Source organism: Schistocerca americana, chromosome 1 (assembly GCF_021461395.2).
Source record: "Schistocerca americana isolate TAMUIC-IGC-003095 chromosome 1, iqSchAmer2.1, whole genome shotgun sequence".
Lineage (NCBI taxonomy): Eukaryota > Metazoa > Arthropoda > Insecta > Orthoptera > Acrididae > Schistocerca > Schistocerca americana.
This window is the reverse complement of record NC_060119.1, coordinates 978,812,979-978,834,527: the sequence shown is the minus strand read 5'-3', so window position 1 is coordinate 978,834,527 and position 21,549 is coordinate 978,812,979. Positions and strand designations below refer to the sequence as shown.

General features: G+C 38.6%; 1 protein-coding gene across 2 annotated transcripts in view; it reads right to left on the bottom strand.

Moving 5' to 3' along the window:
• The window catches only part of LOC124615833 (TBC1 domain family member 13), a 225,652-nt gene that overhangs the window by 64,477 nt on the left and 139,626 nt on the right, over positions 1-21,549 (bottom strand). For both annotated transcript variants that reach the window (XR_006979813.1, XM_047143987.1), the window contains exons 8-9: positions 6,937-7,059; positions 6,796-6,853 (exon numbers count right to left, since the gene is read on the bottom strand). Coding sequence is in view for 1 of the 2 variants with exons in the window: in XM_047143987.1 (XP_046999943.1) it covers positions 6,796-6,853; positions 6,937-7,059 (181 nt within the window). In the remaining variant the exon portion in view is untranslated. The remainder of the gene's footprint in view (positions 1-6,795; positions 6,854-6,936; positions 7,060-21,549) is intronic.

The following is a 21,549-nucleotide window of genomic DNA, read 5'->3' as shown; positions in this document are numbered from 1 at the left end:
CAATTCAGACTTTAGGTGGTCGTCATCAGAGATAATCTTGGCTCTATGACCAACATGTTCAGGACAGCTTTCTTGTTTACAGGGTGGTGGAAACTACTGGTGTTCCAGTAACGATTAGTGTGTGTTGGTTTCTGGTACACTGAATGACCAAGCTGGCCTCCTGCCTTCCGCTCAACCAAATCATCAAAGAATGGTAGCTTGCCATGCTGCTCCATCTCGACAATAAATTTAATTTTGGGATGGACACCATTCATATGATTGATGCTGCTGTAATGTATCTTCACCACGAGGCCATATCAAAAAGGTGTCATCAACATATCGTAGAAAGCTCGAGGATTTTATTCAAATTGGCACGGCTGGAAAACCGAGAACATTTTATTCAAAATAGTAGCTAATTTGCCTATTTTGAATAAACAGAGTGAAAAAATTACAGAGCTCATTAAATCTATGGTTTCTGTTAAGGAAGTTCGGACTCAGGTTGCGGACACATGCTGCAGGTTCATTTTGGAAGTACAGTGAATCCAAGAGTATGCTGAACAGATTTTAGACAGTAAAGTACAAGGGTCTGTTTCAGTATTAATAACTGAAATAGATATTCACACCAGCTTTTGTGAAAAGGTAACCAGTAGGAGCAAGAGAAACATTGGGGAAAACTGCTTTACAAATTTGCAATAAAGAGGAATTTTGTGACAACAATTACAACATAAGACAAATTGTCTACCATTAATGGTACACAAAACAGAACTGTTAAGAAAGGAAGAAAAGTTTGGGCCACAGGAGAAACAAGGATGCTGGATTGCCTTGACATGTGATGCAGCAAATGGGGTTTAAATTTAGACTTACCAAACTTGACATTTTCCAAACTTAAGGACAAATTCTTGGAAGAATTATGGTCTGTACAAAAACAAGATAATTTGTGGCATTAATTTGTCATCACTCAATTGTGAAATATTCACAGTAGGAATTCCATGAAAGATTATTGTGAAAATTGGTTTAGGAAGGTATAATATGTGAAAGGAAGATGATCTTAGTTAGGGGTAACATGGGAATTATGGAAAACTGCCTGTCTATTCGAAAAGATACATCAGCAGCAGCCACAAAACATTTGCCGAATTTTTTGAAAACACCAAAAACATGGGCCAGTGGTGCAATACTTGTGACCAGAGAAATTTAGGACCACTAACGTATATGAAAAGAGTGGCAGTAATAGACACCAAGTTAATGTGATGAGAGGGTGTGATAGAGGCAGTTTTGCAAATCACAGTTGTGGTACTATAACCATTGCAGAGTGTGAGATGGCATGAAAAACTAAATGACATGCAGGTTGATGACCTGTTGGGAGGGGACAAATATAGATGACCCAAAGTAACAAAAGGCTTAGGTACTTCCCAAATGAGGTAAGGGACAAGAGAGAAAAGTGCTGTTCCTATAAAAATAAATTTCAGAATTGGAAACACAACATGGATAAGATGACAATGCAAACTGCAGAGAAAGGAACAGAACTGATAGTCAAACAAGTAGATAAAGAAATTGCTTATCAATTGGGTTTTGTTTAGTTGGGAGCAAAGGATGTGAAGTTCAGGATCAATGCAAGAATAAGTCTAAAATGCCCAGATGGGGGCATATTGCTGTTACTAATGGCAATAGTTGCCAACTAATGGACAAGTCAAAAGAAGTTAAGGAACTTGGACACATGTATGACAATTTTAGAGTGGGAAAAAGAGAGGAAGTAACAGACATGCAACAAAAACAGTGACCTAACAAAGGCTCTACCAAATTTAAAGGAAGAGAGGTTGAGGAACACACAGTGCATGGCACAAACGTGCATGCAAAACACAAAATTACTTCCTTCTCATTATATGAACACAGAGGTGACTTTTGAAGATAATGAGCATGATCCAAATATAATGTTGTTAGAGAGCCGTTCTGATTCTGATTTATACAAGATAAGAGCTGAAGTATATAATAGTGAGTTCTATTCATAAATCAGTAAAAGTGATGGTATTTGCATCTTTAATAACCTTTTGCAATCTTCTATTACCACACCAGACTCGTCAACAGGCGACTAAGTAGAACTCGTAAACCAACTTACAGTTTCATTTACTACCAGAATTATCTCTGGTTTTTGGCATGATGTTTTGCTAAGGAATGACAGTGGTAGTTGTTTCATGCTTAGCACATTGATCTTTTTACAGACGCACAATTCTCCGCTAACTTTAGCCTGTCGTCATTTGCCCATTCTCTTTTGAACCGAGTGCAACAGCCTTTGCTTCCCAATCATTTTCCAAATTTTATTGTTAAACCAAGGTGGGTCTTTTCCATCCTTAATCCACTTCCTCAGCACATATTTCTCCACAGCACTAGTTACGACCCATTTAAACTTTGCCCATAATTCCTCTGTGTCCATCATACTAGAAAATGATGTCATTTCACTGTCTATGTGGGATGCTCACAACTGCTTATCTGCTATTTTGTAGCAGAAATACTCTTCTAGCCTTCTTGATTGATTTATTAATTTTAGTAACCATAGTCACTATAATGACATCATGTTCATTTATCCCTGTCTCTATACTGATGCCATCGGTAAGGTCAGGCCTGTTTGTAGTTACAAGGTCTAAAATATTTCCATTGCAAGTGGATTGTCAAACTAGGTGCTCAGGACAGTTTTTGTCCAAAAATTCATTTGCAGACGTTACTGTAGACTCGATATTTATGAAAGTGAAAGTAGATGAAACAGAGGTTGATCACAATGTATATGTTCAGCTCAAAGACAACATTGTCGAAGAAACAGAGGCCAGAAAGAGAAAATGCTTCCAGATAAAGAAGTAGGGCAGATTTCGTAGAATGATCTTGCAATGAAGAAGGACTTGCTATGGGAAAATGATGAAAATGGACAAATGAGTACCCAAACACAGACTGTAATTGCTGTAGATATTTATGAAAATAATTTGTTTGTTCTTCTGGACACAGGGCCACAACTTAGTGCAATATGTAAGGCATTCTTCAAAGTTATTAAGAATCAATCTGGTGCAGTAATAATGCCCGTGATAGGTGTAAAGTAGTAGGAGCTACTGGTAACATGAGCAAAACAATTAAAAATCAAGTGTCTCAACATCCAAGAATAATTATTTTGTCATGAATTTTTACTGCTGCAAGAATTGAGTACTGAGATTATTTTGGGAATAGACAGGTTGATACAGCAACAGATCATTATTAATTGTGATCATAAAAGTGTTGTTGTTGTTCTGGTCTTCAGTCCCGAGACTGGTTTGATGCAGCTCTCCATGCTACTCTATCCTGTGCAAGCTTCTTCATCTCCCAGTACCTACTGCAACCTACATCCTTCTGAATCTGCTTAGTGTATGCACCTTTTGGTCTCCCTCTATGATTTTTACCCTCCACGCTGCCCTCCAATACTAAATTGGTGATCCCTTGATGCCTCAGAACATGTCCTACCAACCGATCCCTTCTTCTAGTCAAGTTGTGCCATAAACTCCTCTTCTCCCCAATCCTATTCAATACCTCCTCATTAGTTATGTGATCTAGCCATCTGGTCTTCAGCATTCTTCTGTAGCACCACATTTCGAAAGCTTCTATTCTCTTCTTGTCCGAACTATTTATCATCCATGTTTCACTTCCATACATGGCTACACTGCATACAAATACTTTCAGAAACGACTTCCTGACACTTAAATCTGTACTCGATGTTAACAAATTCCTCTTATTCAGAAACACTTTCCTTGCCATTGCCAGTCTACATTTTATATCCTCTCTACTTCGACCATCATCAGTTATTTTGCTCTCCAAATAGCAAAAGTCCTTTACTACTTTAAGTGTCTCACTTCCTAATCTAATTTCCTCAGCATCACCCGACTTAATTCGACTACATTCCATTATCCTTGTTTTGCTTTTGTTGATGTTCATCTTATATCCTCCTTTCAAGACACTGTCCATTCCGTTCAACTGCTCTTCCAAGTCCTTTGCTGTCTCTGACAGTAATTTTGCATAATGCAAATGATTATTTACTGCAAAAAGAATTTAAAATGGTATGCGAGAGGGACCCTGCTATCCCTCCTCCTCCCTGCCCCAGCCTCCTCCTTTGCCCCCACCACCTGGTTGCTTCTCCCACAATGTGCTGCTGCTCATAGTCTGGCCTCAGCAGCCTGAGACTGTGGTCGTGTGTGTGTGTGTGTGTGTGTGTGTGTGTGTGTGTGTGTGTGTGTGTGTGTGTGTGTGTGAGCGCGCGTACCTTGATTTTTCACTGTTTTATTTATGGTCAAATGGTCTTAAATTTTTGAGAATGTAGGTAAAACTGAAATTGGACAGAAGGTTGATGGTATTTCTTTATCTACTTCCTAATACAATGGCTTAAGTTCAGTATATTTCACCTACACAGGAAATCTGCCACTAATAAAAGACTGGTTACACAAATAAGTTAAAATGTCACTACACTCAGAGGCACAATGTTTAATCAACTCTGTGGATATATTATCATTGCCATTAGAAGTTTTTGATTTTAAGAGTGTTATGGTGGACATTACTTCTACTGCTGTTGTGAGAGTCTTGGTCATATTACAGTAGTTACCTGTAGAGAATGGTCTGAGATATTTCACAGCAGAATCTACTGTACTTGACAACTCTATTTTTCTGTAAGAATTATGAAATGCTTGCTGAAAAGTTCAGCATTCCAACATAACCGCACAATAACCCTGAAAGACTGGTCTGGTGTGGGGTGGCAGAGGGGTGAAGTGGACTGCGGTAGTCATCATGGGGTTGTGGACCACTGCGGCTGCTGTGGGGATGGAGCCTCTCCGCCGTTTCTAGGCCCCCGGTTACCGTACTATACAGTACAGTACAATACAATACAATGAGGTAGAAGAGACCCCAACCGGGAAAATTTTCCTCCCTTTTGTTAACAAGGTTACAGATAATACTGAGAATGTGTTGGTGATGTATGAAGTTGAAACAGGTGACGTATGAAGTTGAAACAACATTTAGACCTACCAAGCAAATAAAAGAATGCTTGAGAATGGCAAAAGATGTGTGGTATTCACCAATGACACATGGTGTGTGAAAAATTCCATATAGTTGTGGGCAAGTATACAGCAAATCACAAAAAGAAGTATTAACATCCACTTAGCCATATGTAAAAGGAATTGCTGCCTGGGAAAAATGATAAAACAGCCATAGATTAGATTCGATTCAGTTCTTGTTCCCTAGACCTAAAAATGAGATGATTCTTGTTTGTGGACCATGACAGAAAGTATAACATCAGAAACATGTGAATATAATACTTAGTATTGTGATAAATTGCCTGGAGTAGTCAAAACAGGTGAATACATTAGTGAACTGGAATTGCTAATATTTACAGAATTAATACACTGTCAGAATGAAACACTGTTATGCACTTTTAATAAATTTATCATACACAAAATACCTAACCTTGGCTGTTGTGACCAAGTGCTGTCAAAACTAAAATTTAACAGACATTTTTACTTAAGGTGGTCTAAGAGTCTCTGTTAAGATATTCATCTACAGATTAGGAGTTGCCCATCAAAATGTCTTTCAAACTCTGTTTAAACTGTTCTTTACCTGAAACCAAATTTTTAATGGTTGCTGCCAATTAATTGAAAAGGTGTGTTCCTGAATACTGGACCCCCATTTTGGACCAAGGTAAGTGATTTTAGGTCTTTATGTAGATTGTTCTTGTTAGGGAACAGTTTTATATACTGACCATGACCTCTCAACCAAGAAGTTTTAAGTGAGGTAAACAATGGCAGTGGAAGCTTACAATGTATTATCTACCCTTTGTCAAAGTCACTTATGTCTTTGCTGCTGATCCATGTATTTACTTTTCTTACTGGTTCAGCCTAAACCTTCAGAGGACTCCCTTTCTGGCATTTTTCTTCACCTGTATTTTTCCACACATCTTTCATGTAAACCTTGTGCATATCTCCACCTCCACCTCCCCCCCCCCCCCCCTATCCCTCCCTCCCTCTCTCTCTCTCTCTCTCTCTCTCTCTCTCTCTCTCTCTCTCTCACACACACACACACACACACACACACACACACACACACACACACACAAAAGCTCCCTCCCTCCTATCTATCTCTGTTTTGTGCATGTCACCTCAACAGGTGTCTGTAGAGGACCATGTGTCTCATCCTTTTTTATGCATCCTATTAACATGCAGTTTCCTGAAGATAAATGCCAACTATCCCACGGATGCCTGCTTATTAAAGTTTCAAGAACTGATGTTAAGCAAAGTATCTAATAAAATGCTACAGTCTAAGGAAGACAATATTAGATTAATTACTGCTTGCTGAGACCCACTGAAGCAGTTGTTCTTTCTACCTTCCATGCGTGAATGAACTGAGAAGAAACTCTAATATGTAGTACAATGGGAAACATGCATTTCACAATAGTCTGCAGAGTGTAGATGCATATGTAGACTGCTTCAGCAGTCTTTTTCAATGGAACAATAACCAGCCTCATGCAGCTAGACTGTGCGAGGAAAAACTATAGAAAACAGAAAATGGAATAACTTAAAACAGGCTACTGGATTAATCACACTTGTCTTCAGTTGGAAGTTCAATATCTTTCCCAATGGCACCATGTCACTCACTGCCAAAAAAATGAACTATATTTAATGACAAAACTGGTGGTAATCATTTTTAAATTATATAAAATGATAAAAGAATCATGTCAAATCTAAAAAACACATTCTAATACAGACTTTAATGCAACAAATTAACTCATGTGAATAGATGTACAGAGCTACAGTGCTAGGATACCTGGAGTAATTTCACATTTGAAGGAAAATCACCAGTCAATAGTTCCTCACGAAGTAATCTGGAAAGTTACAAAAAAAAGCATTGTAAAAATAAATAAAGGATAGTTGTACTATTCACATAACTTTGATATAAATTACTTACATAATCATTGAGCAACAAATGTAGATAAGAAAATCAAAGCGATGCTCATCAGCAAATAGAGAGTCCCAAATCCTAAGGACATCTGGCAAAGGAAATTCTTGAGACAAAAGTAGTGTCAGCCACCTGAAACATGAATTTTGGTAAACATTTTTGGAATACAGTGCTCAATAGATTATTATATTTTGACTAAAGTTCAGTCTTGATCACACCATTTATGTTTCAATCACATAGGTAACCGGTTTCGGTTATTTTTACATAACCATCATCAGACCCATGGCTCCCTTAGGATGGTAGGCGGAGCTCTCCTCAGCTGCTACAAAGTCAACTGACTTCGTAGCAGCTGAGGAGAGCTCCGCCTACCATCCTAAGGGAGCCATGGGTCTGATGATGGTTATTTAAAAATAACCGAAACCGGTTACCTATGTGATTGAAACATAAATGGTGTGATCAAGACTGAACTTTAGTCAAAAAATGAAACATGAAGCTCCTGCTATAATAATGCTGAAATTCAATGGTCTGTGATCAAGTTTTTTGAGACATAAGTGTAATATGAATGTGGATTAGTTATCACTGACATAATGTCTGTTAGAGAGTATGATTTATAAAACATCATACACCGGAAAGCCCAGGATGGAATAACAACAATACAAAACGAACAGATGGCTAATAAACACATAGAGGAGGTCAGTCTGTGACATTTACGTCAGGAGTTTCTAAATCATTTAATTTCCTGTTTTAAGTAATGAGACAGCAGGAGTATCATTAAAGTATTATTATTCATATTTCATAAGACAATGAACAGTTGTGGAGGGTACTTCATGTCCATGCTGTGAATGAGAAAGGCAGAGTATTCTCCCTGTTTTTAAGATCTTTTCCTTACTGTTTCTTTTATTTGCACTATGTAATTCAAGTAGAATAAGTGTTAAGAGACATCTTCATCTACATCTACGATCTACAAACCACAGTGAGGTGCATGGCAGAGGGTAAGCCCCACTATACCAGTTATTAGGGTTTCTTCCTGATCCATTCACATGTGGATCGCACGAAGAATGATTGATTGAATGCCTTTGTATATACAGTAATTATTCTAATCTTATCCTTATGAACCCAATGTGAGTGGTACATACCCCTAGTATATTCCTACACTAATCACTTAAAGCTAATTCTTGAAATTTTGTTAATAGACTTTTTTGGGGTAGTTTACATCTACCTACAAGAGTCTTCCAGTTCAGTTCCTTCAGTCTCTCTGTGACACTCTCACATGGATTAAACAAACATATGACCATTCTTGCTTCTCTTCTCCATATCTGTTCAATATCCCCAGTTAGTCCCATCTGGTATGGGTCCCACACACTTCAATAATATTCAAGAATCAGTCGTGCGAGTGATTCATAAGCAATCTTCTTTGTAGATTGATTGCACTTCCGCAGTATTCTACCCATAAACCGATTGTTTTTGTTGTTGTTGGTTGGTTTGAGGGAGGGGACCAAACAGCAATGTCATCGGTCCCATGGATTAGGGAAGGATGGGGAAGGAAGTCGGTCATGCCCTTTCACAGGAACCATCCCAGCATCTTCCTGAAGCAATTTAGGTAAATAATGGAAAACCTAACTCAGGATGGCTGGACACAGGTTTGAACCACTGTCCTCCCGAATGCGAGTCCAATGTGCTAACCACTGCGCTACATCGCTCGGTCCATAAACTGAAATCTACCACCTGCTTTACACATGTGTGAACCTATGCGATCACTGCATTTCAAAACCCTACAAAGTGTTGCACCCAGATATTTGTATGAGTTGGCATTCCAAGTATTATGACTCATTGGTATTATAGCCATAGGATACTACGAGAAGGAAAGTTGCTACTCACCACATAGTGGATGTGCTGAGTCGCAGACAGGCACAACAAAAAGACTCAGCTTTCAGCCATTAAGGCCTTAGACAGCGATAGACAGACATACGCACACATCCACACACACATGCAACTCTCACACACATGAGAGAGTCTTTTTGTTGTGCCTATCTGCATCTCAGCATCTCCTCTATACAGTGAGTAGCAACTGTCCTTCTCCTAATATTGTTAAATTCCATCCTGGATTTTCCATTGTTTAATTTTACTCATAGTACACTACATTTTTTCATTTTGTGAAGTGCAAAATTTTACATTTCGGAACATTTAGAGCAAGTTGCCAATCTCTGCACCATTGGGAAATCTTTTCAAGATCTGACTGAATATTCAAGTCAGAATAGTATTGGCAGTTAAACCAAAGCTGACTCCTGGCTGGCAGTTGAGAAGCTGCAGTTCATTTCCATAATGCATCTCTTACATGCTCTTTGGGATATTCATGAAAGGACTCAATATATGCAATAGATACCTCCACCTTTGGGAAATTCATTCAACAGAGTCACACACAAGTTCAAGTAAGCAGCACTTCAAGAATGCAGACTTTACTGACAACAAAAGAACTGTACCAACAAAGTGTGATCTGATGGTCACAACAAGAAAACAGGAGAGACCTACAGTAAACATGAGATGGGAAAGCTTCAAGTAACTGGAGAGCGTAATGCAACAAGCGGAAGAAATGACAGAGAGATAAGCAAAAGTACAAAGCAAGCTGATAGCTTTATGGGAAGTGTGAAGGCAATGATATGAAGCAAAGAAGTCAACCAGCGAAGTTAAAAGGTTATATACCGAACATATTATACACCTATTCTGTTGGGTACCGCAGAAATCTGAGTCATGAAGGATAGTTTTTGAAAATCTGAATAGGTGCAACAAAAACTGAAATTATGAAAAATAGCAGTGTTAGGAAGATATTGATGGAAAAAGACAATGTATGAGACAAGGATGCCTTGGAAAATCCATGGGATAAAGGTGGAGGGCAAGAGACTAAGGGAAGGCCAAGGAACAAATAACTATGTAAAATGAGTGGAAGAAAGCATTCAAAAGAGAGAAGACTGGGTCACAGTAGTGACAGAGAGAGAGTGGCAAGACCAAAGAATTGGAGAGGCTTTGTTTTCCAAGCACAGCCTGTCAGTGGCAAGAAACTGTGTAAGATACAGATTATTATTATTATTAATTATTATTTCATCTCTATACGTCTGGATATTAACAGTGTTCCTCATACCATCAATCCTTGTAACCATTGATGCCACTTCCTTATACACAAATATTCCGCACGTCCAGGACCTCGCTGCGATGGAGCACTTCCTTTCACACCAATCACCTGCCACCCTACCTAAAACCTCTTTCCTCATTACCTTAGCCAGCTTCATCCTGACTCACAACTTCTTCACTTTCGAAGGCCAGACACACCAACAATTAAAGGGAACAGCCATGGGTACCAGGATGGCCCCCTCGTACACCAATATATTTATGGGTCGCTTAGAGGAAGCCTTCCTGGTTACCCAGGCCTGCCAACCCAAAGTTTGGTACAGATTTATTGATGACATCTTCATGATCTGGACTCACAGTGAAGAAGAACTCCAGAATTTCCTCTCCAACCTCAACTCCTTTGGTTCCATCAGATTCACCTGGTCCTACTCCAAATCCCATGCCACTTTCCTTGATGTTGACCTCCATCTGTCCAATGGCCAGCTTCACATATCCGTCCACATCAAACCCACCAACAAGCAACAGTACCTCCATTATGACAGTTGCCACCCATTCCATATCAAACGGTCCCTTCCCTAGAGCCTAGGTCTTTGTGGCAAACAAATCTGCTCCAGTCCGGAATCCCTAAACCATTACACCAACAACCTGAAAACAGCTTTCGCAGCCCGCAAATACCCTCCCGACCTGGTAAGGAAGCAAATAACCAGAGCGACTTCCTCATCCTCTCAAACCCAGAACCTCCCACAGAAGAACCCCAAAAGTGCTCCACTTGTGACAGGATACTTTCCGGGACTGGATCAGACGCTGAATGTGGCTCTCCAGCAGGGATACGACTTCCTCAAATTCTGCCCTGAAATGAGATCCATCCTTCATGAAATCCTCCCCACTCCACCACGAGTGTCTTTCCACCGTCCACCTAACCTTCGTAACCTCTTGGTTCATCCCTATGAAATCCCCAAACCACCTTCCCTACCCTCTGGCTCCTACCCTTGTAACCGCCCCCGGTGTACAACCTGTCCCATGCACCCTCCCACCACCAACTACTCCAGTCCTGTAACCCAGAAGGTGTACACAATCAAAGGCACAGCCACGTGTGAAAGCACCCACGTGATTTACCAACTGACCTGCCTGCACTGTGAAGCTTTCTATGTGGGAATGCCCAGCACAAACTGTCCATTCGTATGAATGGACACAGGCAGACAGTGTTTGCTGGTAATGAGTATCACCCTGTGGCTAAACATGCCTTGGTGCACGGCAAGCACATCTTGGCACAGTGTTACACCGTCCGGGTTATCTGGATACTTCCAACTAACACCAACCTATCAGAACTCCGGAGATGGGAACTTGCCCTTCAGTATATCCTCTCTTCTCGTTATCCGCCAGGCCTCAACCTCCGCTAATTTCAAGTTGCCGCCACTCGTACCTCACCTGTAATTCAACAACATCTTTGCCTCTGTACTTCCGCCTCGACTGACATCTCTGCCCAAACTCTTTGCCTTTACAAATGTCTACTTGTGTCTGTATATGTGCGGATGTGTGTGTGTGTGTGTGTGTGTGTGTGTGTGTGTGTGTGTGTGTGTGTGTGTGTACGATTGTATACCTGTCCTTTTTTTCCTCTAAGGTAAGTCTTTCTGCTTCCGGGATTGGAATGACTCCTTACCCTCTCCCTTAAAACCCACATCCTTTCGTCTTTCCCTCTCCTTCCCTCTTTCCTGATGAAGCATCCGTGGGTTGCGAAAGCTTGAAATGAGGCAATGTCATGCATCTCCCAGAGCGACATACGGCTCATGAATGAAATGCCGGAGAGTGATCTAAATATGAATCTTGACAACACGTTACAAACACCACTTGGTCCCAACACAAACATTAATTTGAGAAGTATAGCAGACAGCAACCACAGTAGTACAACTGGAGCACTGCTATGGCAGCTACTATCTAACATAAATGCAAACTTTGATGATATAAAACACAATATGAACACCAATTTCATTAATTTGACACAAGATATGAACATGGTAAAACAGCAACAAAATACTGTTACACAAGACCTAAATGCAATAAAGCAAGAACAAAAACAAATACTCAAGAATTTGCAAGACACAGTCTCACAGAAACTTGATGACTTAGCCAAAAATTTTCGCACTGAAATTGACAAAAAATTGAATGATATGAAAACAAGGTAAAGCATGAAATACTTTCTGAAGTTAAGAGTAACATTAAGGAGTTAATGATCATCACGATCTAGAAGAGCAACAAAGAAAGAAAATCACAGACATAAACACAAACATTAAAGCCACACAAAACCAGTTGGTTTCGACAGTATAAAAGGTAACCACTGTCATTAACAAGCTAAATAAAGTCTATGAAGGTGAAGAGCTTACTTTAAGAGTAGCAACATTAGAAGGTGACACAGCAAGTGCTAATAAGGAGAGAGAGAAGATTAACGATAATCTGAGTGATATCATTAGTCAAGCTGAAGCAAGTACGCTACATAAGGGTAACACCATTGCAGAGAAGTTAGTACGCGATTGTGTTACACACAGATATAATAGAAAATAATATTCAGGAAAAAGAAAATGAAATCATGAACAAGGTAAACATTAACCTAAAAGCCATGGAAAATAGGATCTGCAATCGTTTAGAAGAAAATATTAATGGATCTCGAAATATGTATGTAAATAACACATGCTACAGTGAACAAACCGCAACCTGTTGGTATCTATTCACAAACTGTCACTAGTCTCACAGCAGGTACCAGTGACAGTTGCAGATTTCAAAATGTAAACATAACCACAACTCCAATACCTGAACAATTACCAGCCGGAATTACAGGTAACTACAATAACAACGTAAATAATGGTCGAAAATGCTGTGAGTCTATCAACTATTTTTGCAGACAAAGGTTTGCTGCGACATCGACAATTTCCTACATTTATTACTGAAGGCAAAAAAAAAGAATTCTGTAGTATTTATTAGAGCTTTTCATCATGTATTTCCATGCAACTGGACCGAAGCACAGAAAATGAGATTTGTCATGGGATATACACAAGGTGATGTGCTCTTATGAGCAACTGAAGTGGCTGAGCATTGCAGCACTTATATCCAATTTGAATGAGCTTTCCTTGACCAATACTGATCTGAGGGAGTACAAGAAAGACTCAGACGTGAGGCTTTCAACCCTACACCATTCAATGGCAAATATGGTAGTCTACATGGTTACTTTGAAAAATACCTGAACAAGACATGCTACTGGACGAACCCAATATCACAGGTAGACGTGTTAAAAATTTTGAAAAGTTGTTTACCATCGCACACTAGGGAAAAATTAGTTGCAATACCCGAGCACGACACTGAATATTTTCTGTCAGTGCTCGATTCTATCAACTTAATCTATGAGGAAAGACCTGTACGCAAAGAGCAACAAAGGTCAGGAACAACAGCAACAACAACAACAACAACAACATAACTGTGTAAATAAGTCAGTAAAATGTGATTTAAACTCACAGCAAGGTTGGTACACACAAAAGCCAAGTTATATACCCAGTGGAAATGAGTACTGTAACAGGAACGGAAAAAACAAACGATTTAAAAGAAATTTCCAAAACAACAGAGGTAACTTCAACGCACAAGTGAATTACAGTTCACCATCATAAGGCCCAATGCCGAATATGAGTAGAAACTGTCAGCCGCAGCAGTGGCCGATGCGCAGCAACAATGCCATGCCTTACACTGTACCGCAGCCGACCTTCGGGCAGCAAAATAACTGCACAGCAGCTGACGACACTAATTGGCGAAGTATACACACAGTGCAACTCACTGAAATTTCTCCAGGTAATGAAATAAGTCACACTATGCCGTCGGAAAACACCAACTGGTCGTAGTTAAGCCCCAGGCTATTGACCTCTCAGGGAGTGGGGGCAAGGCAGAACTACACATTCCATAAGATTTGACAAATGAGATGACATCAAGGATGATCTGTATCAGCATGAGTTAGATATAGTAGAGTTAGATATATATGAGTTAGATATAGTAGAATGACGAATAAGTACAAGCAATCATTAAGGTGAAAATATTTAACATTAACACACAGTTAATTTTAGATACAGGTTCTATATCAAAGGGTCCCTTCCCTAGAGCCTAGGTCTTTGTGGCAAACAAATCTGCTCCAGTCCGGAATCTCTGAACCATTACACCAACAACCTGAAGACAGCTTTCGCAGCCCGCAAATACCCTTTTTGCATTTTTTTTTTTGTGAATTGAAGAAGAGAGGCAACTTCCCTACACTTTCTGTACATAATTGTAAGGTGCAAACTACTGCAGGAGGTAAGACAAAATTGGTTAAACATCAGGCACTTATTCCAGTACAAACTGGACATTTTATGGTGAAATGCTACTTTCTTATAATTGACAAACTTATAGTTAATTGTCTTATTGGCATGGACACATTTAGAATGTACAAACCACAGATTGACATAGGTAATGGTAAATGCCATTTTCATGTGAAGGATCAGCTCTTTCCTATTGCTTTAGTCAAAAAACCAGATGAAAGTAACAAAAACAAACCAAGAGTCAAATGTAATAGTACAATATTCCTTTCCAGCTGTGTGTTTCACAAACAAATTTGATACCGAACAAGAAGTGAACACTGAGGTTAGTTACGAAATGGTAGAGCAGAAACTAAGTGAATCACAGGCACTAAATTATATCCAACAACAAGAACTTTTTAACTTGTTATTTAAATATGCCAATGTTTTCAGCAAGAAGCCAGGAGTAATCAAAGACTACGAATATGAATTTGAAGTCTATCCACATGAGACACTTTGTTTGTAATATAGCCCTTTTCTATGGGCAAAATGAGAGGCAGTAAGGGAAGAGATCAATCATATGATTAAATGGGGAATTATACAACCTTCATATTCACCCTATTGTAGACCAATATTACCAGTAAGCAAACCAGATGATTCTGTAAGATTGGTTCTCGATGCTAGAGGTATCAATAAGATTATAGTACCAGTATGCATAAGGCCAGACAACTTGGACAAACAGCATCTAAAGTTTTACAATACAAAATATTTCACTATACTTGATCTCAAGATGTCCTACTGGCAAATAAAGCTCCACGAACAAAGTCAAAAATATACTGCATTTGTTTGTGGGGGCAGAAGTTATGAATTCCGTGTTCTACCTTCTGGATTGAACATTAGCGCAGGAGTGTTTATATCTGCACTGGACAAGATTTTAGGACCAGAATTGCTTAGCAAAGTCACTGTCTATGTAGGTGACCTGCTAATAGCCACACCCACTTGGCTAGAACATATTAGGCTCATTGAACAGTTGCTTCAGTGATTTGCAAATTACGGAGTAACAGCCAATTTAAAAAAGTCTAGTTTTGGTAAGGATCAAGTCAAATTTTTAGGACACGTTATGCCAGAACAAGGTATATTACCTGATCCGAAAAAACTTGATGCCACTCACAATTGGCCAGTTCCAAGGAATAAAAAACAACTAAAAGCCTTTTAAGGACTAGATTTGTTTTTCGTAAATTCGTACCACAACAATAATGAACAGTGATGCATTGCTCAACTTGTTATGAAAAAATAGGCTTTGGTTATGGGATGCTAAGTGTCAAGAGGACTTTAATAACATTAAGCAAGCATTAGTCAATGCAAAAATTCTTAGCCACCCTGATATGTCTAAGGATTATTGTCTATGCACAGATGTCTCATCTCAAGGGCTGAGGGCATGCTTATTCCAGATGCGAGAGGAAGAAGGTGAGGAAGTACCCAAGGTCATAAGTTTTGCTAGTCACACATTATCAGAAGCGGAAAGGTATTACTCTGTGTCAGAATTGGAAAGTTTAGCAGTAATATGGGCATTTAAAAACTTTGAATAATTTTTTGTGGGGCAAGAATACCAAAGTTTACTATGACCATTTCTTTTAACATGTAAACTATTGCACCATAGATTAGGCAGGTGATGTCTATATTTACAGGAATTCAATTTCGAAATAATTTATATTAAAGGAAGTCTGAATGTTACTGCAGATGCCTTGTCTAGGCTACCACAAGGTTCAGAGGAATTTGGTGTGTTAACAGAGCAAGGTGCAGAACTCAGAACGTTATTAATGCAAGGTACAACACAACAGTCTGGTTACCACAAGTTTTGCAAGCAAATGAAAATTATACAACAGCAAGATCGCAGATGGAGTAAAGTCATACAACACCTTCAGCAAGATGAAGGTGGAAATGTAAGTAAATGGTATCAGGAGTACAAAGGCGTTTTTGTTCATAGGAAACATGAAAAATCTGATCAATGGTGTGTGTGTGTGTGTGTGTGTGTGTGTGTGTGTGTGTGTGTCTGTGTGTGTGTGTGTGTGTGTGTGTGTGTGTGTTCCTGAAGATTATATCAACCAAATTATAAGACACACACATCTACATCTACATCGATACTCTGCAAATCACATTTAAGTGCCTGGCAGAGGGTTCATTGAACCACCTTCACAATTCTCTATTATTCCAATCTTGTATAGCGCGCGGAAAGAATGAACACCTATATCTTTCCGTACGAGTTCTGATTTCCCTTATTTTATCGTGGTGATCATTTCTCCCTATGTAGGTCGGAGGAGAAAGTTGGTGATTGGAATTTCGTGAGAAGATTCCATCGCAACGAAAAACGCCTTTCTTTTAATGATACCCTGTATCATTTCTGTGACACTCTCTCCCATATTTTGCAATAATACAAAACATGCTGCCCTTCTTTGAACTTTTTCGAGGTACTCCGTCAGTCCTATCTGGAAGGATCCCATACCATGCAGCAGTATTCTAAAAGAGGACGGACAAGTGTAATTAGGCAATCTCCTTAGTAGATCTGTTACATTTTGTAAGTGTCCTGTCAATAAAACGCAGTCTTTTGTTAGCCTTCCCCACAACATTTTCTGTGTGTTCATTCCAATTTAAGTGGTCCGTATTTGAAATAACTAGGTATTTAGTTGAATTTATGGCTTCTGGATTAGACTGATTTATCATGCAACCGAAGTTTAAAAAATTTCTTTTAGCACTCATGTGGATGACCTCACACTTTTCGTTATTTAGGGTCAACTGCCAATTCTCGCACCATTCAGATATCTTTTCTAAATCATTTTGCAATTTGTTTTGATCTTCTGATGACTTTATTAGTCAATAAATGACAGCGTCAGCTGCAAACTGCCTAAGACGGCTGCTCAGATTGTCTCCCAAATGGTTTATATGGATAAGGAACAGCAAAGGGCCTATAACACTACCTTGGGGAGCACCAGATATCACTTCTGTTTTACTCAGTGACTTTCCATCAATTACCACGAACTGTGACGTCTCTGACAGGAAATCACAAATCCAGTCACATAACTGAGATGATATTCCATAAGCATGCAAATTCACTACGAGCTGCTAGTGTGGTACAGTGTCATGAAGTATAGGGACATTATGGAGTAGGCAAATATACTGAAAAAATTGCAACACTTTGTTATTTTTCAAATTTGAGAAGGTGAGTCCTAAAGGTATTAAGAAAGTGTGCAATATGTCAAAAATCAAAACAGTCCAATGTGTCAAAATATACTGAACTGCACCGAATGCTGACAAAAAACCTTCTAGATATTGTATCCCTGGACATTGCTGGTCCACATCCAAGAAGTAAAGGAGGAGTAAGATACGTACTAGCACTATACAATATTTTCCCGAAACATGTCAAAATGTATGCCATTAAAAATGCAACAGCCACAAATATCAGAAAAGGAATTGAGGGAGACTATTTGAGAAGAGTAGGTAAACCAAAGGTATTACTAACTGATAATGCTTCATATATCGTTGGGCAAAAGTGGAAACAATTTATGACCTCACAGGGCATAAAGCACATATTAGTAAGTCTTTTTCACCCAGAAGCAAACCCAGTAGATGAGTCTTTAAGGAGTTTAACTGGTTTGTTAGGATACACACATCTCACAAACACACCCAATGGGTAGACTACTTAAATCCTTTCATGCAAGTGGTCAATAACCTTCCACATTCTTTAACAGGTTTCACACCTAAGGAATTGATGTTCCAGACAAAACAGAAAAATGACTGGGAGTCGGCCAGCCTTAAGGTACCCACTACAGAAATGACACTACAAGACAAATCAGACAAGCCACTAGGAAAAGGGCTGTGTATAGAAAGAAAATTTATAACAAGAAACTGAAACGTGTTACACAATTTTTGAAGGGCAACGAGTTCCCTTCCAGACACACCCTAAAATGACAAAAATTGGCAAACTAAATAAGAAGTGGCAATTACTCTATTCAGGGCCACACATAATTTCCAGAATACCATACCCTGGGATGTACAGATTAGCCTTTGAGAAAACAGGGAGAGACAAGGGTCTTCACTCTCACAAAGATATAAAAGCCTTTATAGAATGATGAAGTGCAGTAAATTTTTTTTATCACAAGATAATCGTACATAGTGTACATAATTCTAAGCGTAATTTTTCTTCTGGCGTGTATTTTAATATAAACTAATGTGTATAGGCATAAGTAATCCTTTTGATTTGTACACATAGGCATAAAAATTAACAGCAAGGAGAATAACACACTACTTCCTGCGAAGAGAAAGTATAAATGAAATTAGCTTATGGCTCAGCTGTCGCGCGCTCAACAATATGTGCTGACATTAGTAGCAAGAGAGGAGTCATTGACCTGTTCACATGCGCAACAGACTGGCAGAAGGCGCAATCAAAATAGGAATGCAATATGTACCTAACTTAAATAAAAAGTAAACGGAAATACTAGGCAAATACATCTACTACCTAAGAACTAGGGAACCTATTGATATACATACACAGAAATTTAATTAAATACTAAGCTATATACAACATATTTAGAACCAAAAGGAACTGAAAAACTGTACAAGACATGTAAGCTAAGGACGAATGAAAAAAATACCGTAAGAAATGTAAGATAATTTTCTTTGCAGAGTAAATGATCATAAAGAGTAACAGAATAAGTGAATGTCTGTGAATTTAAACATTTGGCCACCGAGCTGCGCAATGCAATTAGTTTTAAGTTAGTTTTAAGTTTTTTTTCTTCCAGTGACCAGTGCATCATCACAACACAGAAGAAGAGAATTACATCGAGAATAGCAGGTACCAAATGAAGAAACGGGCCGCATCTTGAATAAACAATTTAGTTATAAGGATACTTATAACAAAGGTCATAAGACAAATGAAATATGCATCGTTGAAGTGTCTCTGTGGCAATTATCAGCACCTATTCACTGCAGAGTATGCATAAACATTTAAGCATGAGATTTTACAAAAACCAGTGAATTGAATAATGACATTTCCAGGTATTTGAAAAAGAGAAGTGTACAATGGTTAAAACGTCATGTTTCACACTAACAAGTAACCTACATGTGAACTGAAGTTAACAGCACTAGCACATGCAGAAACAACATGACACTTCGTCAATGATTAGTTGGTAGACATCATTTCAGTGAACCAAAGTTCCATGGCAACTAGTCCACGACTGTGCAAGTAACATTTCCTCATAAATCCTTGAACCAGTAGATGAGTATTTCCCTTTTTCCCACACAAATAAAGGAGGCAGCACCAAGCATGATTAGGCCAGCAATGTGCAGTGTTTTAGTCCTATGTTCAATGTTTTTCTCCCTCCTCTACCTAAGAAAGAAACGAGCTCCCATAAGTGATAAAAGCCTATCTATAAAATGAGGCAAAAATGTATCATACGCTTGTATTGTGTCATAGAAATGTGATATGTAATTAATTTATATATGTGATGTGAACAAAGATAAGTTGAAGCTAACAAACAAACTGTAGTAACAGAACCCAGTTAATGAAAATTTTTATGACATTTTAAAACTTAAGAAATTTATGTTCATAATATGACCAATGGATGGAATGTCAGCCATACGTGTAAGCTATCATGTTATGTATATTGTTGTAACTCAATACTTTGTAATGGTTCTTTATTTGCGAAACCATTACCACCCGCCACCCCTATTACTGAATATTTTTCTACGTAATGTCTCATATTTTTCACTCTATTAAAATTTGGTTTCATTTTTATATGTATGTACGTCAATATTTTGAGATGTTGAAATCAATATAATATCTAGTGTGAATATCTTTGTACTTATTGTTATCTTTGATGCCGACTTGTGTCTTTTGGCACAGAAGCGTGTAGTGTAGTCAAGTTTGTGTGTTGAATATGAACAGTCTTGACTTTGTGTTGGAAATGAAAAGATGAGTCTGAGTTGTGACAATGAAAAATGTTGTGAGTTTTATTAAGAGCAGTAACGGCTGCGAAATCGTATGATAAAGTAATGTTTTGAACATGCGAAAGTATAAAAAGTATAATAAATGTGAAATTTTGTGAAAAGTGAGTGTCAAAAATTATTTTCAAGTGACCATTGTTTAAAAAAGTATGAAGCACATTGCAATGAAAAACATAAATCATCAGACTAATCCTGAAAGACTGACTTTGTAAATCCTTCAAGTTGGCGTAGTTAACATCCAAGTGCCTTTCGCACCAACAGCGATAGTCATGCTACCTCGACAACATTTTTAATTACGAGCCAAAGCCAGAGCGAGATCATCGTCGGATTGCAAATACAAAATAAGTGATATTATTGTTAATTTTCTTCAGTGACTGTAATCAACTGATGTAGCAATACCTACCACGTTAAAAACCTTTTAGTTGCGCAATAAAAAGATCATACTTTGAGTGCGCGGCGTGATAATTTTTGAACTAATTAACTGTTAGTGGAGGTATTGTTATAACTTGTATGAATTTTCATTGGAAACCAAACTCTATATGAAGAAATGAACTTCAAAGACAAGCAATTTATACAATGTTCTGGACAGCTGTATGTGTCTTTCAACAAGTGCATGATCAAGTGCAACAAAATAACTTCTGAGTATCATGGCTCACAACAATTGGTACACAGACAAGTGAACTATATAGTTGTTCGAGCAGGTACTCACCTCATCGATGGGTGCTATTGGTCAGGATTCTCTCTGCTGAAAATTCGAGTACGACGGGTGGTAATGATGCCCGGGCCTTAAAAATGGAGACCTTCTGCCACAGAGCTGGATTTTGAACAATGAGCACACACCCACTGCACCCAGAATGACGACAATCGCCACAGCAATTCTTCGATATGTGGCACTCAGGTGTGGCACTCAAGTCTGACACTCAATGTGACATCAAGACTAAGAAAACAAGTGCATGTACGTGCAACGATAGCATATAGCATGTTGACTGTTGGCAACTAGTTATTGCCGCCAAATCAGCCAGTGCACCAGCGCGAAACCCAGGAGCGAGAATGCAGCAAACTGGACATTATTGATAGTGCACTAAATTTAAATATGAAATGGACTCTCATATTATGGATATAATATTATAATTTCTTGTAGAACTTTAACATACATAGGGTAAGCTGACATATCCATTCAATTAAATAAAAAAGA